This window comes from Diadema antillarum, unplaced genomic scaffold (assembly GCF_040938485.1).
Source record: "Diadema antillarum isolate AM-2024a unplaced genomic scaffold, OU_Dant_1.0 seq00001436_RagTag, whole genome shotgun sequence".
NCBI classification, from domain to species: domain Eukaryota; kingdom Metazoa; phylum Echinodermata; class Echinoidea; order Diadematoida; family Diadematidae; genus Diadema; species Diadema antillarum.
In genome coordinates this window covers 101,278-124,104 of record NW_027272186.1, presented here as the reverse complement: position 1 = coordinate 124,104, position 22,827 = coordinate 101,278, and the positions used below count along the sequence as shown (strand labels likewise).

Here is a 22,827-nt window from a genome sequence, read left to right as displayed (position 1 = left end):
CCACTCCAGTGTATGTTCTGATTTCGAAAAATGTAATATGATATTTGTGATTGAAAGCCGAATAAATAGTGATAATAATAACTATAATAATAATGATGATGATGATAATAATAATAATAATAACAATAATAGAAATAGCACATGCGGCAATATCAATAGTTTCAGGGTGGCAACAACGTTGACCGTGGTAAAACGTGACGACAAAATTTACCTTGAGGGTTATCTTCCATGTGAGAGGTGCCGTCCCTTCTGAGGAAGAGAGGTCCGTTCGAGATGAGATGCGGAGCGGACCTCGTGCCACGGGGCTGTCGGACGCTGCGACGATCGCGTGACTGGCATCCCTGAAAGCATCGCGATGTTGGATCCTCGTTGTCACACACCAGCACCTGGCAGTGAATGAAGACCTTTGCAAAACAAATGAACATGAAAAAAAAACACGAAAGTTTTGCTTGCGAACAGGATCCAGACGGAATGTACTATGGATGGCTGTTTTCTCACACGTTTTCTCACTCTACCGACAACATTCAAGGATATGCATTATTTAAGTATCTGTTAGTATTTGTTACGAATGGAAATCTTAGAGTAGCACAAAACAATCTATATCAAAGAATTTAGCAAGGTTTGGTGAGAATGGGTGAGAATTTCTAATTCTCTCACAAAGACTGTCAACAAGCATGGTTCTGGCTTGTCGCCAAATTATGATTCAGCTTGAAAACACACAAACCAACAAACACACTATATATAATATGTTTTAGCACGAACAAACATCTGATTATAATGGAAATAGGTACGTGCAGTCATACCATAAAAATGGTGTAGTGTATGTTGTTTATTGGACTGTGTTTTGACAGTGGAGAACTGGACGTTGAAGTTACTACTCGCAATGCTTCTTAGCAGATTCATTCGGACTATCACACTTCACAAAGCAAACAAATAAGTGATAAAATCACTGAATAGATGATATATAAATGAATATATAAGGTTCACACACACACACACACACACACACACACACACACACACAACGAAAACCACTGTCCCACTGTGAAGGCGGAGGCCATTAATCTGCCACTAACCTCTGGGTTTTCCTTGATGAAGGTGAATGCCTCAATGATAAACGGCTGAAATGACGGGTCGCTGTGATCAATAATCTCGAGGGTCGGATCCTCTTCACATCTTTAAAAAAAAAATAGAAAGGAATAGGGTGATGGTAATAATAATGATGCCCATTATCTACATCGTTTTCAACCGCAAATAATTACATTATTGCACTGAAATATCCAGGAACATGATTTTTTTCACAGTAAATAAGAACAAGATTATTTCAATAAAAAATACCACTAACAATCGATTTTTTTCTGGGACCTTTCAATCAAGTCATCATGCCCATCTAGTCAGGCTATGTTCAATGAAACTGTAGGTCCCCATGACTAACGGAGCAATAAATCCACTTTCTTTGCACATTTCAAAAATAATTATTTTTGTGCCTTAATTCATTTGTTACCATATTCTATAACCCTAACTACATCAAGCCTAACCGTTCACCTTTCCAACAATTATCTTTTTTTTTTATCTGCTTAGAAAGAGGAATGTTGTGGAATGTTGTTCGCACAGTCAGTTGAACCATCATAACGTCAAATCTTGGATGGCTGTCTGTATACGGATTATTTGTAACAACATTCAATTTGGTCAGTCTTATACAGCGAATAAGACACGAATAGCTCACCCGTCTGTGAGGAATGCATAACGTTTGTGGCTGTTGGGGTACGGGGTCGGAGTGGCCCAACAGTTCTCAATAAACACTGCTAGCCCTCGGACAGACAGCAGTTCGACAGCAAAATATAGCGGGTCTCCCAGTTCGACTTCGGACTGGTCGTCGACGATGGGCGAGTCAAAAGAATCATCCCTATAGCGAGCGAGGCTGAGGGAAAAGTTCCCGAAACCTGCTTCCCTGTATGAAATGACGCCAGTGACTGTGAGGTAGTTCTCCTCAAGAAGTTGTCGTCGATCTAGCTCGCATTGCACCGATACCTGAAGGTTTTTATCACGAGTGATATCTGTCCCGTTGATGGCCTGAGCAGAGTAGTATGTCACAACGTTCGAGTAGATGATTTTGTCATCCGTCACCTACATTCAAAGAGGAACGATGATACACTCACGATATAATATCTTATCATACAAGTATCAAAGAAATGTTATTTCTTTTATTACGAGCATTAGCCTTTTTACGACAGTCGAGTCTCAGTAAAGATATCGAGGAGCTGCACTGCGTTTGATGAAGTGATGGTCATCGTGCTTCGAGAAAGAAAAAAAAATACTATACGGTCATGTGGTCATGTACAAAACATTACAACTGGAAAAACAATAACAAACAAACACGCAAACACATACATTCATAAGGAACGCAGTATTTCTAAATATTGTAGATTACATAACATGCAATTCACAAAGTGAGAGGAGCAAATATATACATGTGCTATCGATATGGACATCGATATGGATATGGTTGACAATCAATCTTACTTAGCACGTGCTTTGAACCCAATAACAAAAAGAAAATCAGATTTATCATCATTTAGTCTAAAGCCATTAGATGTAAGCCAGATTTTCTGGTATAAATAGAAACACTCTTTAAATTTTACAATGAGTTTAAAAACAGAGCTGTATAATATATCATCTGTATAACTAATGATAACTACTGTTTGTAAAATTCTTCACTAATTGGTTGCATATATTAAGTATACAGAGAAAAAAAAAGCAGCGGACATCCAACAGAACCCTTTCATGCCTGTGGTAGACAAAACTTCACTGTGGTTTTACCAGAGGTAGAGTCACCGATTCTGACATATTTAGATCGTTCAGATAAATAGTACATAACCAACCAAGGATGGTTCCCTTGATACACAAATATTTCAACTTTTAAATCAGAATACATCGTGGTGCGATTTACTGTGTCAAAACTGAGGTCATATCAAGCATGATAAGACCAATGAAGTTACCATTATCCAATTCTCTTGACACATTATCTGTTAAACAAAGTGTTAAATTGACTAACAAGGATGGTTCAATGTTCCCTCCAATGCCATTTATCTCTGATACTGATAATATAATATATTATATTGCTGTATAATTCTTGTATGTCCATGTATTGTTTGAACTGTGATCTATGCATGGATTCTAGTAGTGTGTGTAGCGATATGTTCTGCGCTTGCACGAAAAGGCAACGAATTTCCCGCAGTAATAACTGACAATCAAATTTGACTGAATTGGTTTGGTTGAAAATTTTCCGCCTCTCAGAAAAATCAAGAAGATATCAAATTATTGAAAACTACATAAATATATAGCAGAAAAATTCGAACCCCCCCCCCCCCAATCGAAGTGCCATATTTGCACAAAGAGGTGCTAGTCGTGACAGCTATTACACATAGATAATAGACAAAGGCCGGTTGCTGCAGTTTCATCACTACGCAAAAATTGACCAATGACAAACTTACCGTCATTTTAGTCCGACACATGTCATAGCTCGTGTTAAGCGCCACATATTTAGGGTCATAGTCGAAGCTACCGCAAGTCTCATCTTCAAAATGAACGTTGTTTGCACTGTCATCCGAAAGAAGGCTTTTGTCGATAAAAACCGTCATTGAGAAGCTGGTGCATATAACCTGGGTATCTGAAGACAGGATGTACATCTTCGACATGGATGTGTTTCACGAAGAATGTAAATCGATCTTAAAAATTAAGGTTAACTTTAAATTATGGTTAACCGTGTATGACTTCAATGGTGTTATAGCTTCCAAACAGAAATTACAATCTCGGGGACATTATACACGCAGCTAGTAATATGCAACATAAATATAAGTAACAAAATATTTTTCTGTAAAATTTGATACCAATTTGAATTAAGCGAAGTCCGAAGGGCTGATAATGCTGAACAGGAAACCTGTGGCGCACCATAATTCTGGGACGATCATAACTTTTAAGTGAAAAATGACCGGTTTTAAGACTTTGACTCCGGCGTCATGCATAATTGTAAAATGTTTACTTTGAGCTCATGAGATTTCAGAAAGTCCCAAATCTTATTGGTAACAACCCCTTCACAGATCTAATCTTTGTGCTAAATTAAATAAATAAGCATTTTCTGGGGTTTTTTTTCAAATTCACATGCATGGCTTTTTTTCATCTCACCATTTCTCTTGAGTTTCAGTAAAAATAAAAAAAATCCACTTTTTCAGGTGATTTTCATTGTACGAGATTTCTCACAACTTCGAAGTTTGACGAAAACGGCTAGGAATACCATCCAGGGAAATTTTGATTGATTTACCTTTTTTTCGACAGTTAAACATTATTCAAGTACTTGATCAAAAGCTTACATTCAGAGGACTGGGCTGGCGGAACGACCCTTGTATCATCTTTTGGTGTAAACACAGCTATATCGGCAATGGTAAATTATTTCGAATTCACCTATACAAACATGTATACAACATTTTCTAAGAATTATGTTTAGGGGCTAATTTATCTTTTATTTTGATCCAAAATTTGTAATCAGTCTGTAATCATAAACTATAATTATTTTAATGTGTTCTAGTAGGCAACTTTATTATTTGAAGTTTTGTGTTGCTGTTATGGAGAGCCCCTTTTTAAATCAGTTCTCTAACTACCCTATGAAAAAGGAAATAAAACCTGTCACTGAACAATTTAGGTGATACGTTGGGGGGGGGGGGGTTTATCGGTCGCCCGTGATTGCGCTCTTTCAAAGTAAATTGCAAATAAAGCAGCACATTTAAAAACGTACGCTATTGAAAAGATAGAAATAATCACACTCTCGTCCCCGCGACCATGGAAGCGGATAAGGATTGGAAATTATACTGATATACGTTTGTGTTGTTGAGTGATACGCGTGCATATAAAATATACATGAACACGTCGGAAAAACGGTTCTTTATATTTAAAAAAAAAAGCAGAGGAAAATCGCATGCTTGTGCCTGTGAGAGTAAGTGGGTCTTACAAACTCGGTAACCACTAATTACATTAAAAAAAGACAAAAGACCTTTGTCATGAACAGAATCAAACAAAACGTGAAGTGTCTTGATAATTCATTTGTGACCCTGCATCATAAAACTAACAAAAACATCAACATACATTTTTTTCTAAAGTTAGGGACACCTATATTCCAAAAGAGTAACTTGATACAAACTAACTTTATGATGTATAACTTAATACAAACTTACTTTAATAACCTAACTTAACAGGAATAGTGCTAATGTACATGATTGCTTGAAGTGTTAAAAAGATTGCCGCGAAACGAATCTGGATGCAGGAAGAGTGGCATTGGGTAATCATATTCCCGTCTCATGCAAAATGTAATGACCGCTTCACGAAGTTGGAGTACTTTCTACGAATTTGAATGACAGCATTTTAGATTTGATTGACATGAATACAGATTCGACTGATCGAAAGTGAATGATCGCAATACCAATTTGACTGACAAACTTACGAAATAGGTTGCAAAACCTATATAAACTTATATATAATATGTCAGACTGATTACGCTATGTCCGTGATAGTGTGATAGTGAACGCCATACTCCAGCCTTTACCGGTGAAAGTGTTTTCATAGCGATTCACACGTCCATTAAGAATTCGAATTGAGGATACAATTCAATTCACGATGATAGAAACCATCTACAGCATTGTACCCTAAATTCCATAACTAACCAATAGAGTAGGTTGTTCCATTTATACGACTCTCGGGTCCGGGTAAGTCAACCGAATTGATGATCACCAGGGAGAACGCGTACTCAGTTGAGGGACTTAAACCGGTCACATGCTGAATGATGGAGTCAGTACCTTCAAACTCGATGACCGTATACTCTGCTTGGTTGTCGCTCGGCCAATACGTTAAGTTGTAGCTGTATGAAGACGAGTCGCACTGGAGCCACTTTGACGCTGGTGGTTCCGGCAACTTTGCGAAGAAACCAGGGATAATTCATTCAGAGGAACGCATTTTAGGTGTTATCGTATTTTGGCCTAGTGATATATTGGTAAACTTTGTTATTTGTGTTCGGAAACTCTGCCCATTTCTGGCAGTATGGGTGCTTGAACAAAAAAAAAAAAGTTTTACCGTTCGCCATTTTTTTTTAAATTTTTCTTTCGAAAGTTCTGCCCTATGTTAGATCATGATGAATCCGAATCTGGATGATGCGACTCTTGTATCCTTGATGGGTTTGAGATATTCACGATGACCCAAAAATTGCCGTGAAATCTACAATTCATTTATATTTCATGAACTATTGTAAGAAATTAGACACAAGAGTGAATGTTTGCCTTTTTTTCGTGGGTGCTGAATCCGAATTTGGCTGATGGAACTCTTGCATCCTTGAGGATTTGATATGCGAAGTGTGTCAGAAAAGTTCCAGGACTAGTGTCATAAAAGATTTATGTCAAATCCAAACTACACACTTAGAGGTTTCCCTTTCAAAGTAATCTTTCTGGAGTATGTAACTGTGATCTTAGCCCTCTACAGCCATCAGATATTTTTCTACACAATTTTATATACACATCCTCTGTTTCACGCCGTTCAGCAGTGAGCACAAACCAGGGGCCGATCCAGGAATTTTGTAAAGGGGGGCGTGACTAATATTTCTGGTGCCACTTCTGGGTTTCATTTCATTGTTTTTCTTTTTATTTCTTTTGCTTTTTACGAAAAATAAAGGGGGGGGGGGTGTGCGCCGGTTGCGCCCCCCTCTGGATCCGCCACTGCAAACAATGGACAAACTTGAAGTTTCTGGTAAGGTTGGGGAAGTGCTGAAAGTGCTGCAGCAGGTCTACGAAGATGAGACGATGTCACGCAGAAGGCTCTCAACGACCAGGACTGAGGTGGTGACTAGTAATGACTCTCCCAAGCAAGTCTGATTTGGTTTCAAGTTTCAAGGCGTTGGATGATGTCCTGGCAAAGTTGCATGCATGGATTCTTCTGGTCATCACTCGCGAGTTTTGGCACCATCTTTGCACAGATTTTCCGCATGTCTAGATCTTCAGTGAGAATATTCCAGACGTTGTCCTGATTCATGCCTAGCTCATCTGCCATCATTCGAAAAGTCAGCCGACGATTGCCACGCACCATCTGCCTGACGGTGCCAGGTAAAAATGGCAGAGGTAAAAATGGCAGGGGTAAAATGGCAGAGGTAAAAATGGCAGAGGTAAAAATGGCAGAGGTAAAAATGGCATGGGTAAAAATGGCAGAGGTAAAAATGGCAGGGGTATAAATGGCAGAGGTAAAAATGGCAGAGGTAAAAATGGCAGAGGTAAAAATGGCAGGGGTAAAAATGGCAGAGGTAAAAATGGCAGAGGCAAAAATGGCAGAGGTAAAAACGGCAGGGGTAAAAATGGCAGAGGTAAAAAATTGCAGAGGTAAAAATGGCAGAGGTAAAAATGTCAGGGGTAAAAATGGCAGGGGTAAAAATGGCATGGGTAAAAATGGCAGGGGCAAAAATGGCAGGGGTAAAAATGGCAGAGGTAAAAATGGCAGGGGTAAAAATGGCAGAGGTAAAAATGGCAGAGGTAAAAATGGCAGAGGTAATAATGGCAGAGGTAGAAATGGCAGAGGTAAAAATGGCAGAAGTAAAATGTCAGAAGTAATGAGAGCGATTTCGTCAGATATAAACGTATGAAGAGGTTTTGAATGATAACCTAGCCAGAGCATACAGTATTTATCGAATTATCAAATCCAAATTGCAGATTTGAAGAATATTGATTGAATTGTTTTAAAAAGATTAGAGCACTCTCATTATTCTGAGTTTGATTCAAGTGCAGTGGCGCAATCTGTCTGTGTGCAGCCTGAGAAATAATAAACCAGCTAAGAGCCTAGTAGTAGGCCTATGGGAAATTATTTTCATTTTCAGTATTATTATTACTATTATTATTATTATTATTACTATCATTATTAGTATCTATCATTATAAGGGGGTTCCAACAATGCTGCAGTATAATCCTACGTTGTTTCGCCCAATGAAGTTATCACACACATACACACACACACACACACACACACACGAACCCACTTTTGGTATAAACATATACGCAGATATACATACTCTCACATACACACTCTTACACAAACAAATTCCGCTCACGTCCAAGCTAGTATATTGTCATTATTTTTCATTTTTTTAACTGTTTAGTGTAAAGAAGTGAAGGAGACATAGTCGAAGCAAACCGCTAATTTTTCACCTGTTCAATATTTTTTCTCACATTCAGGTTTCATAGGAGCCTATTTATCTTACAAGGTCTGATCACGACATAATGTAGAAGTAAAAATGTGACCCTGCACCTCAAAACAAACAAAAAGTCGCCAGACATGCATTTTTAGTTAAGACCATATTCTGAAAGAGCAGACTTTAAGCTTTAAAATGATGTATAACTCATATCAAATGGACTTTCCTAACCTATCTAAATATTGGAAAGAAAGCACAAACTCAGGAAAAGTGTGAACTGAGAAAAGAGGCTCTGAAGTACAGTGTCTATTCAAGCGCTCAATCTTTACCAAACCGTGCTGGCTGTGCGATGAATGGGACAATAAACAGGAAGTAAGCCACCAGAGTAACAACAATGAAGAGATTATCAGATTAAACTGAAATTAAGCATGCCTCATTAACACATTCTGTCCATAATTAATGCCAACTTTCAAAGCAGTAGAACTATCCTTTCAAAAGTTATTAGAGTTGAAAGTGAAGAGTGTGGACAAGGTTTTTCAGAAATGAAAAAGGGATTCTAAAGACACACCTAATCACACTATTCTTCCAAAATGTTCGAGATGAACTGCTCAAAAAAACACACTTTCCTGTCCGTTTTATGATACCAAATTTTAGCATAGTGTAAACGAAGACCCGCTCTTTCAGAAAATATGAAAAAGTCAAGTTCGGCTAGGTTGACCCATTTCACTTATTTTCAGCCCTCACGCAAAATTAGTGTGTGCGACTTTATGTTCGTTTTGAGGTGCAGGGTCACAAATACAAAACGCAAAAAACAAACTACAGCAGATGTATCGGCAGACATAAGTAAGCTCTTGCAAAATATTTCATTACATTGTTCAAGTATCACATGGCGCAAAAACAAATATCTCGAAGTTTAATGAACACTTTGTGGTCACTTTACAAACTTATGCCTATTAAAACTGGAGACGAACTTTAGCAATAAACTGTTCTAGTGAGAGTAAAAACTGATAGTTTGCCATGGGATTTCTTTCAATCATTGTTGAACGAATTCGCAGGCGAAAAAGTGTAAATGTTTGATGCCTTTCAAACTTAGCTGTTGCTCCAAAGTCAGATTCCATTATGTTATCAACATGGTGTGTTGCTAGAGATTGGTAGATTCAGCCACCGAAAATGACGTTGTTCCCTTGTTGTACAACAACAGTAAGAAAATCCAACTCAATCCCATCCAGGTAGATTGAAATCACCGCCTATGACTACCATATGATAGCGATTCAATTTACATAGGGATCGCTGAAGCTCTGCAAGACTTTCTTTACATGTGCCGCGGGGAGTAATGTAACACTGCCCTATTAAATTTCTCCCAGTGGTAACAGAAACAGTAAAAGATCCCTGCCAATTTCTCATACCTGCATGTCTGTTATCAAGCAATTTTATTTTCAGAAGTGTGCACACTTTTTAAAATACGTATTAACATATAGTATAGGACCTACCAGATCTAAAGTAAGTTTGATATTTTACTGACAAGATACCTGTAGAGCTGTATAGTGGTTAATATGTCCATTTTCAGGTGTACCGAGGCTCATCCTTTTACTGATATAATTGGATTGTTGACTGGCCGAGCATTTTTCAAGTTACACGAGTGTCCCATATTTCTCCCCGTGTCCCATTTTTCCCCGGTCTCCCCCGTGCTTTATTTCAGGAGAAGGCACGAAAAGCGCGTATTGCGAGAAAGGTGTCAGAAACGTGAAGAAAAAAAAAATATCTGTCACTTTTACCTCGTCCTCTTGCATTTCAACGACTGAATTTTTATCAATGGCATTTGTATCTCTAGCATTTTTACCACTGACATTTCGACCACTGACAACTTTACCTCTGACATTTTTACCACATAATTATTTACCTCTGCCATTTCTACCGCTGCCATTTTTACCTCTGCCATTTTTACCTCTGCCATTTTTACTCCTGCCATTTTTACCTCTGCCACCTTTACCTCTGCCATTTTTACCTCTGCCATTTTTACCCCTGCCATTTATACCTCTGCCATTTTTACCCCTGCCATTTTTACCCCTGCCATTTTTACTTCTGCCATTTTTACCTCTGCCATTTTTACCCCTGCCATTTTTACCCCTGCCATTTTTACCCCTGCCATTTTTACCCCTGCCATTTTTACCTCTGCCATTTTTACCTCTGCCATTTTTACCTCTGGCATTTTTACCCCTGCCATTTTTACCCCTGCCATTTTTACCCCTGCCATTTTTACCTCTGCCATTTTTACCTCTGCCATTTTTACACCGAACCTGCCTGACGCCCTCAATGTTGACGTCAGTCCTGGTCGTTGAGGGCCTTCCACTGCTATGAGGTCATCTTTCACGTTTTCTAATCGTTCTTTAAACCTCTTGCAACACTCAAAAGCATGTGTGCATGACTTCATATCACCCCCGTAGACTGCTGCAGCATTTTCAACGCTTTTGATAGAGTTCCCCAACCCTACCAGAAACTTCAAAGTTTGTCCGTTGTTTGTGCTCATTTACAGAACGACGTGAAACAAAGGATGTGTGTATAAAATTGTGTAGAAAAAAACAAGCTAATGGCTGTAGAGAGCTATGATCACAGTTACATACTCCAGATAGATTACTTTGAAGGTTAAACCTCTTAGTTTGAAGTTTGGGTTTGAAATAAATTTTCCATGATACCATTCCTGGAACTTTTCTGACACACCTCGTATTCAAGATGGTCGACAAAATTTTAAAATTTGAAAAAAAAAATGGTTTTCCCTGTTACGAGGCTGCTGATTCCTAGTCCTGATGCGACAATTCTTGCCTCCTTGAGGATTTTACATTTCTCAAATTGCCGCTAAAAGATTTAAATTCCAAAAGTATTTCCTTATATCAAGCGTGAAAATCCTGAAAATAAATTAATGGCTTTGGCCTATTTCGAGGGTGCCGAATCTGAATCTGGTTGATGCAACTTTTGCACACTTGAGGGTTTTGAGATATTAGAATATCCAAAAATCTTAAATACCTTAGATTCCTCAAGGATGCAGAAATTTCATCTACCTCATTTGGATTTTAATAACGACCTCGATAATAATGATAAATCCATCGCTTCAGTTTTAATTTATTTATCATGTTTGTGGAAATACTTCTTTTGGAATTTCAATTTTATTTTCTTTCGGCGGCCATCTTGGATATGTCACGTCTGTCAGGTATACAAGAGATGATGAAATCAGATTCCGATTCAGCACAATCGGGGTAAAACAATTTACTTTATATTTTTACCATCAATAAGAAAACACATATTTCAAAATTTTTGCCGGTTATTAACTACGAAAAGCTCTGACTTGTAAAAAGTCGAAAAGTCAATCAAATAAATCGCCACTTCAATGGTTTTCAGTAATCAGTTGAGGGGAGCATACTCTGTCCTCCTCAACATTTGAATTTATTATGTAAATGGAACTTCCTCTTAGTTGTCGTCTCTGTTATAGTTAGTCATAGCCTCAACAGTTGAAAATATATTATAATACTAAAAATGAGCAAAGGCTAAACCTAAATGGCATCACACAGAAAAAAAAAATAATTATATCAATTACTAGCTAACGAAAAAGGCCAATACCACAAATTATACGTCTGCTACACAGATTTCACAAAGAGTAAAGAAGGAAGAGGAAAAATTTTTAGAACTTTCAATACTAAACTGTACCATCATTGAGTAGGTCTAGTTAGAGTTCAGTTGTTGAGCAAAATATCTTGGCTTTACATTTAACCGACTGACCTTCTCACCTGCCATGTTACTGCGATACTGCTCGTACCAGTGATGATGGCACTCATCGAAGATGGCGCGTAGAGAGGCGCTGTGTGCGAAGAGGCAAGCAAACGTCAGACGTGTACACAAAGCCGACATATTGCCCTGTCTCTGTTGGGCCATATCGTATTCATATCCCAAATCATGACATTTCAGTAAGAGAAAATATTCATGTCAAAATGCAAAGGATGTTTTTTTTTTATTTTTTAATGTACTATTTAATCAACCTTTTGTGAGCAGAATCATAACAAAGGAGAAATCACAGCGATATTCAAGAATTCATGGAAGAAAAAACAAAACAGATATTGCCTGGGCTCACCATCGCATTGTGTCTTTGCACTGATTGGTGAACTGTTCATTCCACCAGTTGCTATACCTTCAACCTCTCTCCTGACGGACAGGAGAAACTCATAATCTCTATATCCGTAAAGACCAGTGATATTAGCAGTGCTGTCACCAGAGATGACAACTGGTTCATGAGAGTCGCCTGTGTTACCCACATCATCTGTCCAACTATACGTAATCAGGTACGAGTGCACTGGCCCTGTTCCGTAATCGTAGCCGTCCTTCCAGGAGTTCCATGCAATCAAAACCGAGTTGCTTGTGGTGTCCAATATCCAAGGAGAATCCAGCAACCTAGGCAATGCTAAAAATAAAATTCAACGAGGAAATAAAGCCTGGAATGTTTATGTTAGAAAAAGTAAAAGATTACTTACTCTTGTGACTAACAAGACTCGACCTGGTGTAAGCCTTCTCTGATTGTCTGTGTAGTATAATAATTTACCTGAAAATTCGCGCCCGGTACGCCCCCTCTGGATCCGCCACTGATATATCAAAACAATATCAAACGGATAGTATAGTATTGGTAGAGATGAGAATTGGGCTTTTAACTTTCTGTGAGATACAAGAAACCACTTATGAAATAGTATAAAACATACGATTTTAAGAATACTTCAAAGCAGTCTGTTAATTTGATGGAAATCGATTTTTAGGAATAGCCGAAACAGCCGAAACCAAGGTAAAACAAAGCGATTATAGTAAATGGTGGGTCCCACATTCTATTACAATCGGTCTTTTTGGGATATCTCAGCCATTTCAAAAACGATTTTCAACAAATAAACATTGAGTTCCTCTTGAAAATACATGCTTTTTCATATTTTATAAAAGGTTTCTCATCATCTCACCGAAAAATGACAGAAACCTGAAGTTAGGTCTCAACCCACCTATACCATCCCTTTAAGTTTACGTTTAGCTAAGAGCAGTTATCTATCAAATGCATGGTTCTTATGATTTACTTTTTGTTTGTGTACAAATTAATCAGTGGCGGTATATTCAGTTAGGCAAGGAGACGAAATCGCTATGTCATTTTACACGTGGCGATGAGATCAAAATCAGTCTTAGATAAAAACATATCATAAATTTATAATCTGAAGGCTGCTCATTTTATTGCAGTAAACATTTGCTATGGTGAAGTCTTAAGTTGTGAAATACAATATCAGACGTTCATTCATAACTATCCAATTGACTTTAAAGATGTATGAGTGAAGCCACGTGCTTCCATGATAACATTGACCTTACTCAATGCTAAAACAGAGAAATGCCCGATTCCAAGAATTATCTAACCGGATACAACAAAATACAAAATTATCTCACATCCTTAATTCCACTTTTATGTCACTCCCAATGTCCTGTATTACTTTGGTGATAGTAACAGTAGCGGTAGAATTTTGTACATAAAGGAACTTTTGTTGTACCTTGCTGGCAGTCCGACCCTGCCCAGCCATCGGCGCAGGAATCATCAGCAGGGCACTGGCCGCTAGTTCGATGGCAGGTCCTGCTATTCTTACAGTGGCAGAGATAGTTACACAGGGTTCCGAAATAACCTTCGTTGCATGTTCCAGAAGCTTGTGCAATTAGTTGACAAGGGAAATTCAATACAGTTGAAGACGGATTAAAATTTTCACAACGAAAAACGCACTTGATTATCATTCTCTCAAAACAATTATTACATTTCGTAACAAGCAAACAAGAAGTTAAATGGTAAGTATTTCGCTACAGAGACCCCCGGGTGTCCATATGCACGTTATAACACCAGCAAAACCCCCTACAATATATATATATATATATATATATATATATATATATGTGGCTTGTATGTAGAACATTTCACTTAGTCCAGTTAAAACATGGAAAAAAGTGGGTCAACCAAAAACAAATTACAACAGAAACCATACTACTTTCATTTTATCTGAAAGAGCTATCAAAATAGTACACTAATGTACTAAAAGTTCCCTAAAATTCAAATGGTGGATCAATGCCAAATTTGCATAAATTAAAAATGGCCGCCATGTAACCTAGCTATGCTAATATTTTGTAACATAAAACCCATAGAAAGTCAGTCCTGGTGTCTAAACTTCTGAATATAATTTGCATAAAATTTGATATAAATGCACCCTAAATGGCCGCTATTGGGATATTAATATCTCTGGATATACAATTATATGTGACCCTGCACCTCCAAAGAAGCAAAAAGTCGCCAGGCATGAATTTTTAGTTAAGACCGTAATTGGAATTATTCTAAAAGAGCAGACTTTAAGCTTTAAAATGAAGTATAACTCAAATCAAATGGACTCTCCTAACCTATCTAAATATTGGAAAGAAAGCACAAACTCAGGGATAGTGTGAACTGAGAAAAGAGGCTCTGAAGTACAGTATCTATTCAAGCGCTTAATATTTACCAAACCGTGCTGGCTGTGCGATGAATGGGACAAAAACAGGAAGTAAACCACCAGAGTAACAACAATGAAGGGATTATCAAATCAAAATGAAATTAAGCATGCCTCATTAACACATTCTGTTCATAATTAATGCTAACTTTCAAAGCAGTAGCACTATCCTTTCGAAAGTTATTAGAGTTGCAAGTGAAGAGTCTGGACAAGGTTTTTCAGAAATGAAAAAGGGATTCTAAAGACACACCTAATCACACTATTCTACCAAAAATGTTCGAGATAAACTGCTAAAAAAAACACACTTTCCTGCCCGTTATATGATACCAAATTTTAGCATAATGCAAAAGAAGACCCACTCTTTCAGAAAATATGAACAAGTCAAGTTCGGCTAGGTTGACCCATTTCACTTATTTTCAGTCCTCACGCAAAATCAGTGTGTGCGACTCTATGTTCGTTTTGAGGTGCACGGTCACATATAACCTGTAAATAGCAAATTCATGTGTCTATACCTGCGGGATTTTATTTTAGGTCAAGTAACACAATTAGGAGATTAGTAGATTAACTTAAAAGCATTCTTAGATACACAATGTGTATATAAATTATATTATATATATATATATATATATATATATATATATATATATATATATAGAACATATGATTATATGGAAAATGGACGCCGTATGCCTTGTGCATACCCATTGTTACACCAGTAAGTGGGCCTGGTGGCCTGGTGACAAATTAAAAAAAAGAGCATTTTCTTCAGCTCTTTCAAGAAGAAGAAGAAGAAGAAGAAAATGAGTTTTGCCCCCCCCCCCCCCCCCATCTGCCACGAACAAACTTGAAAGTACAGGCAACATTCTATCAAATCATGATAATATTACTTGCTTTATCCCTCTGGCTCTAGAGAAAAAATATTTCCTAAGTTGGGGGCTTTGCCTCCCCAAGCGACGACGGGGCAATGTGCCTCCTTGTAGGGCCACAAGAGGGGAATGTGGTGCCAATTTGCACAGATATAGGTCTATTCCATATACGCTAAGTTTCGTGCGCTTAATGTTTCCAATTTTTGTGTGTTTTGAAGAAGAAGATAGAAATGCGAAAATTGGGACCAAATTCGGTTTCCCCTTGGGCTCATCCCGTGATATACCACGATCAAACAATCACTCCGTCCAGTCACTACTCTTAGTCGTGGCTATAGCCAAGCTTATCATTCATCAGTGTGGTTATACTCAAGGCATTAACTTAGCTCTATATATATCACTTATGGTTCTGAAGTTCTGAAGGAAAAGAATTCTCTTTTGGAAAAAATTTCCTTTGTATAATTAAGGGGATTTGGGTGGGGGGGGGGGGGAGTGTCAATCTAAACAATTGACATATTTCTCCCCTAAAGATCATACCTTTCAACTTTGGTGAAAATCCGTCATATTTTTTTTAAGAAAAAGAAGAAGTAGATGGAATTGTAAAAAGTTTACGCACCAATCAAGACGGATAATAAATGATGGTAAAAGCTCACTTTAGATCACTAGTGAAGTAAAAAGATATGGATTATCTCCCTACCCTGACATAGATCTCCTGAGTACCCAGCGGCACAGGCTCCTTGACATCCAGTGGCCGAGTTACACGTCACTCCGGACGCACAGTTACAGTCCAGCTCACAGTTCGCCCCAAAGGTTCCTCCAGAGCAAGCTGCAGAGAAAATAAGTCAGTTCACAGTTCCAATCTGAGCATGTGTAGATAATGGTCATTGCAGACCTTCTCTTGAAATGGATTTGCAACTGAGGTATTCAAAACCTAGATAGGGCTCCATGATAACTGTTTTATAATTGAACCAGGTGCAGATTGGTATTTACAAGTGAATGTCCATTCTTTTTCAGCAGCATTGACAAAAGCCCTTCATGCAGCACTGACATGTATATTACCACTTCCTGCATGGCTGTTTTCAACTGTTTTTCTTGAAGACTATTCCCTGTTTTGCAAAGTCCGTGGTTAGAGAGGTCATTGCAGAGTAGTGCTAACTGTGAACTGGCTTATAGCGACGCGACTGCGATCGTGGCTGCTTTAGATATATTGGTATATGAATGAAATGAAGTGACATTAGAATAGAACGAAAGGAAATGAAATAATATTGTAATGCATGATTGTTAGAGTAGCCGATACGCCGAGCCTAATCATTAATACTGCCAATTGTGTGTGTGTGTGTGTGTGTGTGTGTGTGTGTGTGTGTGTGTGTGTGTGCTTGGGTAATTGTGTTGACATAGACGGAAAACTGGCCTATCAAGAAAAAATAGCAGATAAACAGCTGAATTTGACCCAAAAAAAATGTATTAAATACATTACGATGAATAGAAAAAGAAATAATTTCATCAGTGGTTTCATTTAGAATTTCATGGCACACGTTCTGCCAACGTAATAATCATCAATAAGCTTACAATTAAACGCTGCCGAAGCGATGTGTAAAGACAATGACTTGAAATGACAAATGACTTTGTGTATTAAATACCAGAACTGCGTCACGAGTTCTCTTTTGCGTTGATTGACTTTTCGTATTTCAAATTAACAGTGTCGAAAGTTTGTTACAGTGTAAACTTACACACATGCAGGCATAACCTACCTAAAGACCTAGCTTTGATTCACCTTTACCATCTGTTACATGTCTATAATAGTACTGGACGGCACTGCACGTAAAACTTTATAATGGCCAGTGTTTGGCTCATGGGAACTATCATGGTACTTTTCGGAAGCAAACTTCGTCCATCAGTTACAGACAAGTACTGCTCTTTTCAAAAATACGATATTGCTACTATAAGCAAATGAACAATTTGTTCCACTGTATTTATCAAGGATATAATAAAAGAGCCAACCTGTTTCACATCTGTTTCCTCCGAATCCGGCTTGGCATGACATACCCACAGGGTCAGGGACGGACAAAAGACGATATCGGCAGTTTCCAGACGATTTACATCTCGACTGGCATGTTTTACCCCAGTCATTGTTACTACAACCTGGAAACACATGTAGGTACAAGTACGTAAACGTTATACTTCGTTGCATAATGTATTAAAATGCGAACTTCCTTTTATACAATACATATATAAGAATGCGGTTAACTTTTATACTAATGTAATCATTAAAATAGTAATGATAATACCCCACAATTTAATATTTATAAATCATTCCAATCGAACAGAGTTTTGTGACGACCCTTGTAAAATACCCTTTACTTTTTCTGTAATTGCCTTGCATTTTATTGTGATCATTGTATTGTATTAAGAGGTAGTTTGGAAGGAAAGAATATTAATCTTCTAAAACAACGGAGAAAATTTCGGATAAAAACTACGGAGGTCATGAAGTTATCATTTCGCTAATCTTCACAAAACGTTTCGCAAAATCAGTGTGGATACGCAAAATAATGATGAGCTATTATGTCATCAGCTCTTAACTTGACACATAGTTTGTACATACTCGTGATAATGATGATCATGAAATTTCCGTTTTTTGTTAAAGCGCAATTGTGTCCTAGTCTTAAATCCCGTGTGTTGCGACACGGATTGTCGCCCCTACACGGATTGTCGCCTCCTGCTCGGGGCGACAATCCGTAACGGGCGTTGGCGGCACGGATTGTCGCCCGCCCTCGAAGCACATTTTGCTGGGTAATATCGTTCTGGACATAATCATTGAAGTACTAACACATAACTTACATGGCTACATCCATGCAAACATGCCATGTAAAAAGTCATGGTGAGGTTTCAAGGAAGTGTGTGTGTGCGCGTGCACATGATAATTTAGTGTCCGTTTGTGCGTGTGCGCGCGCGTGTGTGTGTGTGTGTGTGTGTGTGGAAGAACTGTGTTTATTATGTCAGGTTTTTGTGCTTTTTAGCTGCGCGTGGGGAGGGATACCTAGTAAGCTGTTGCAGGTATAAACATTGATATTGATTTTATCAGCAGCTTTGAAATTGATGAGTTTGTTTGGCAGATTTGTTTATGAATTCGGAGTGGAGCTTGCGTGCGGGCGGATGCTGCTTTTCTGCATACGGTCCATTATGTCTTATTTATCAACATTGGGAAATCGTTTCATCAGGAAGGATGTGGTATCGGTTCGGGTGTGTGTCGGTATGTGGGAAGGGGGTTACATTTCGTTATTGCAAAAGTTTGTTATTCTGAACACTCATTCGTCCGAAGGCTCATTCGTCCGAAGGGTCACTATTCCGAAGGTTCGTTATTCCGAATTTCATTTTTGGATCAACAAACCACTAGGTATAGGGAATTGTGTGTTTCGGATAAATGAAGCCTCGGAAAAAACGAAACTTCGGAATAACGAACCTTCGTGTGTGTGTATGTGTGTGTGTGGGTGTGTGTGTGTGTGTGTGTATGTATTTGGGTCGGTGAATGTGGGTGTGGGATGATTTAGGTTTTGTTTAATCAGGGGTTGGTGGGTTGGGGATTGGATTTGAAGAAGGATAGTTATAAATGGTATGACGGATGTTGGTAGGATTCAATATTTAGGATAGACATAGGCCCTAGATTTGTTTCGGTTTGGGAGGGGAGGGGGTGGTCGGGTTTTTTATGACTGATTTCATTCTAAATTTGTGTAATATATTTGTGTGTGTTTTTTATGTATATGCCCTTGTAAGTAAGAAGGTGTTACATGATCCAAACCAATATATTCAAGGAATATAGGTTTGGTAGGGCCCTATACATGACAAAACTATCTCGTGAAGAAAGTATTAGTAGGGTTGGTCTATAATCGAGTTATCTATGTTGAAGTGGGATTATTTGTGGTATAAATTGACAAATGGATTTGCTTTTGTTTCGAATTGCCATTTGTAACTTTTTTTTGTTCATGGTGCACCCAGAATGGGTCGATTTATGAATGATTTGAATGAAATCAAGATATATCAAGGAAAAAAGTGTTGAGTTGGTTTATTTGCATTATGAGTTTTGTTTGAGTGTTTGTTGGTGTTTGTTTGTATTACGTATGTATTAGCGGTGTGCAATGGCAGTTCGTTTGTGCTAAAATCAAGTAACGATTGACAAATTTTTTACGGCGTGTGGAAATTATTCGCTCATGCATAAAGCATGCCAAACCTATTCTGGGACAAAGAATAGTGGTATGGACGTTCTAGTTCATAAGACTGATGGAAGAAAATGACTGCAGGGAAAAATGAACAGAGACAAATAACATTTGGGGAGAGTACCTCCCTCGTATGTATTTTCTCTCGGTCTCTCTCTCTCGCCTAGCCCGCCTCACCGCTGATATTTGGTTGACACACCCATATTATTTTTAGATCAACGCTGGTGTGAATTCTTTAAACACGTGCTCATACACTCTGAAGGCGTTTGTATTGCCACAGTAGCGCCACTATATTCCACATACACACGTAAGCATACAGGCACACGTATACACACAGACAAACAAACCACTACCACTATGCAACCACCACACATGCACAGTTTCTACATATTGTATTATTATACTCCAAACACACACACAAACACGCACACACACACACACACACACACAACAAATCATACACATCACATATCATGCAGCTCACAATACACACACACACACACACACACACACACACACATACGCATAACTTACCAGTCATACCCATCCCACCAAAGCTTAACACCGGAGGAACCACCCCGAGCCCGGGGCGACAATCCGTGACGGGGCGACAATCCGTGTCGCAACAAATTTTTTGCCAACACAGATTGTCGCCTTCGAGGTCAAAAACTGGGAACTGCACAAGCGTCACGGATTGTCGCCAGGCGACAATCCGTGACGGGGGCGACAATCCGTGCCGCCAGCGCCCGTCACGGATTGTCGCCCCGAGCAGGAGGCGACAATCCGTGTAGGGGCGACAATCCGTGTCGCAACACCCGTGTATCTGACAGATAGGTATTATTAATTTGTATTTACTCACCCATTATTTTTTTTTTATACGTTTGTAGCAGACAAATTGAATTTCTGTCATCTTTTTTGGTACGTGATCAATGGAAACTTATGACGTGACGATATCATCAGCTCACTTATTTGCATATTCGCATCGGATATTGGAAAACTGTTTTGTAAAAATTAGTCAATGACATTTAATATCGCTCTTTCTTTCGTCTGATTTTAATCAATGTTCATTGTTTGTGGTTGGTAAATTTTAGTCTTTATTTTCAGAATTAATCTAAACTGCATGATCCAAAACTCTCCCTTAAATCTTCGGAGGTCCAAGGCGTAACATGTCGTTATCGATATCGTATTGCATTTGGACACCTGTCTGAACATTACCAATATATAGATCGGTACGCCTATACTGTCATAGCTTGCTGTCGACGCAGGAAGGTACTCTTGTTTATGCAGACTGCTTACAGCTGCACCCTGCGTGGGTGCATGATCACAACACTTTGAAGTATGAGCATTTAATTTGATTAATCATTACTTATAATCATAATCATGCTGTTGTTGTTGTTGTTATAACTAGTGAAAGTCATGGTGCTTTAAGAGTGCATGATAAGAATCGCTTTTACTAAAGCTATGTTGCTCGTAATCTCTGTTGCATATAGTTCATAGTGTCACGGTCGGTCTCTCTTCGGAACATAGTCGTATGTGGCATAGTTATTAGGAGATTGTGAGTGTGATGTACTGGGTCGGAGAAGTGTGAGAAGACATGTATTGTTCCTTTGAGATTCCGTGATAGATGAGGTTGGTAGCGGGCCTCACGGACTGTAGAATGGATGTTGAAGCATGACAGACTGCACTAAATAATGAAAGATTCCGGTTCACAATGACTTTATTAAGGCGACATGACACTCGCCTTCTCCACATGACGTTCAATACATGTACACGGTATAACATTGCCATTCTTGTGATCTGCCGAAGTCTGACACTAATCCCAGAGTAATCGTATTCCAATCCTATCCCAGTGTCTAGCTCAATCTCAGTCTCAATCTCAGTGTAATCTGCCTAACAAAGAGAAACCCTGCTCTATTTATAGTGGACATGGCAGTGACCGTCAGTGTGGCTAGCTGTCAATCACGTTTACAAAGCAGACGGTCAAATTAGACACACCAGACCCAGCGTAAACATGAAACAAAGAACAAGAAGGGAGAAGAGGAGAGAGAGAGACTAGACGGGGAACAAAGAACAACATAGGAGAGGGGAAGAGAGGAGGACCGGATTACAAATAAAGAACAACATAGGAGAGGGGAAGAGAGAGGGACTGGACGAGAACAAAGAACAACATAAGCGAGGGAGAGAGGGAGACGAGGCGAGAGACAAAGAGCAACATAAGAGACAATAGACGAGCTGATTAAGACGAAGAGAAGAGAAGAGACAGAGAAGACGCTGAGCTGGCAGTGTACCTCGCTTACACAACAGAAACACACAGAGCATATTACCTAGCTTACATAACAAAAACACAACAGAGTACTGAACGCTATACTTCATCATATACGTATAAATATAAAACCGTTACAATATATTCAACACGGCGGCGTTTCTACTCTGATATTGAGAATAACAAATCAAAACATTAGAATAACTAAAGGCTCTGTCACACCTTTCCGGGTAAGCTACGCGGGTTTGTTACGAGTAGGGATTTCCCAGCACGCAGGACAATTTTCTGCGGGCGGACAAGGATGTTGGCGAGTTCTGTACTTGCGTCTTACATGCTAGACGCGTGCTATTTACCTGCTACTTGCGTGTATTCGGTGTGACCTGCGTGAGAGTTTCGAAACCGATCAGTTTTCAGTTAAGAGCGACATATGGGGGCTGCGAAGTACCTTCGTTACAGCTGCTTATACCCTCGTACAAGTTGCATGCGAGGTGCTGCCACTAAGGGCCTCCTACTGGCGTTCAACGTGTACCTCTGCGAGCAACCCCCACGCGATTCACCCGAAACGAATTTTGAGCATGCTCAAGGCATTGTCACACCATGTCTGGGAAAACATTGCTGGTTGATTTGCGCGGGGGGGGGGGGGGGGGGGATTTTTGCTACCCAAACCTCCCAGCAGTTTTCCCCACCTGACAGTACATAGCGCGTATCTCGCCCGCAGTTGCCCACACGCAAGTCCGGTTTACCTCAGCCA

The 22,827-nt window shown here is 39.0% G+C and overlaps 1 protein-coding gene across 1 annotated transcript in view; it reads right to left on the bottom strand.

Annotated features, from left to right (window-relative positions):
• Positions 1-211: 211 nt before the first annotated feature.
• The window catches only part of LOC139709452 (uncharacterized), a gene marked incomplete at its 3' end in the record, with an annotated part of 51,936 nt that continues 29,320 nt past the window's right edge, over positions 212-22,827 (bottom strand). The window contains exons 10-19 of the mRNA XM_071621419.1: positions 16,323-16,428; positions 13,768-13,855; positions 12,333-12,579; positions 11,984-12,062; positions 7,000-7,126; positions 5,715-5,961; positions 3,495-3,670; positions 1,727-2,127; positions 1,077-1,176; positions 212-404 (exon numbers count right to left, since the gene is read on the bottom strand). Of these exons, the coding sequence (XP_071477520.1) occupies positions 212-404; positions 1,077-1,176; positions 1,727-2,127; positions 3,495-3,670; positions 5,715-5,961; positions 7,000-7,126; positions 11,984-12,062; positions 12,333-12,579; positions 13,768-13,855; positions 16,323-16,428 (1,764 nt within the window). The remainder of the gene's footprint in view (positions 405-1,076; positions 1,177-1,726; positions 2,128-3,494; positions 3,671-5,714; positions 5,962-6,999; positions 7,127-11,983; positions 12,063-12,332; positions 12,580-13,767; positions 13,856-16,322; positions 16,429-22,827) is intronic.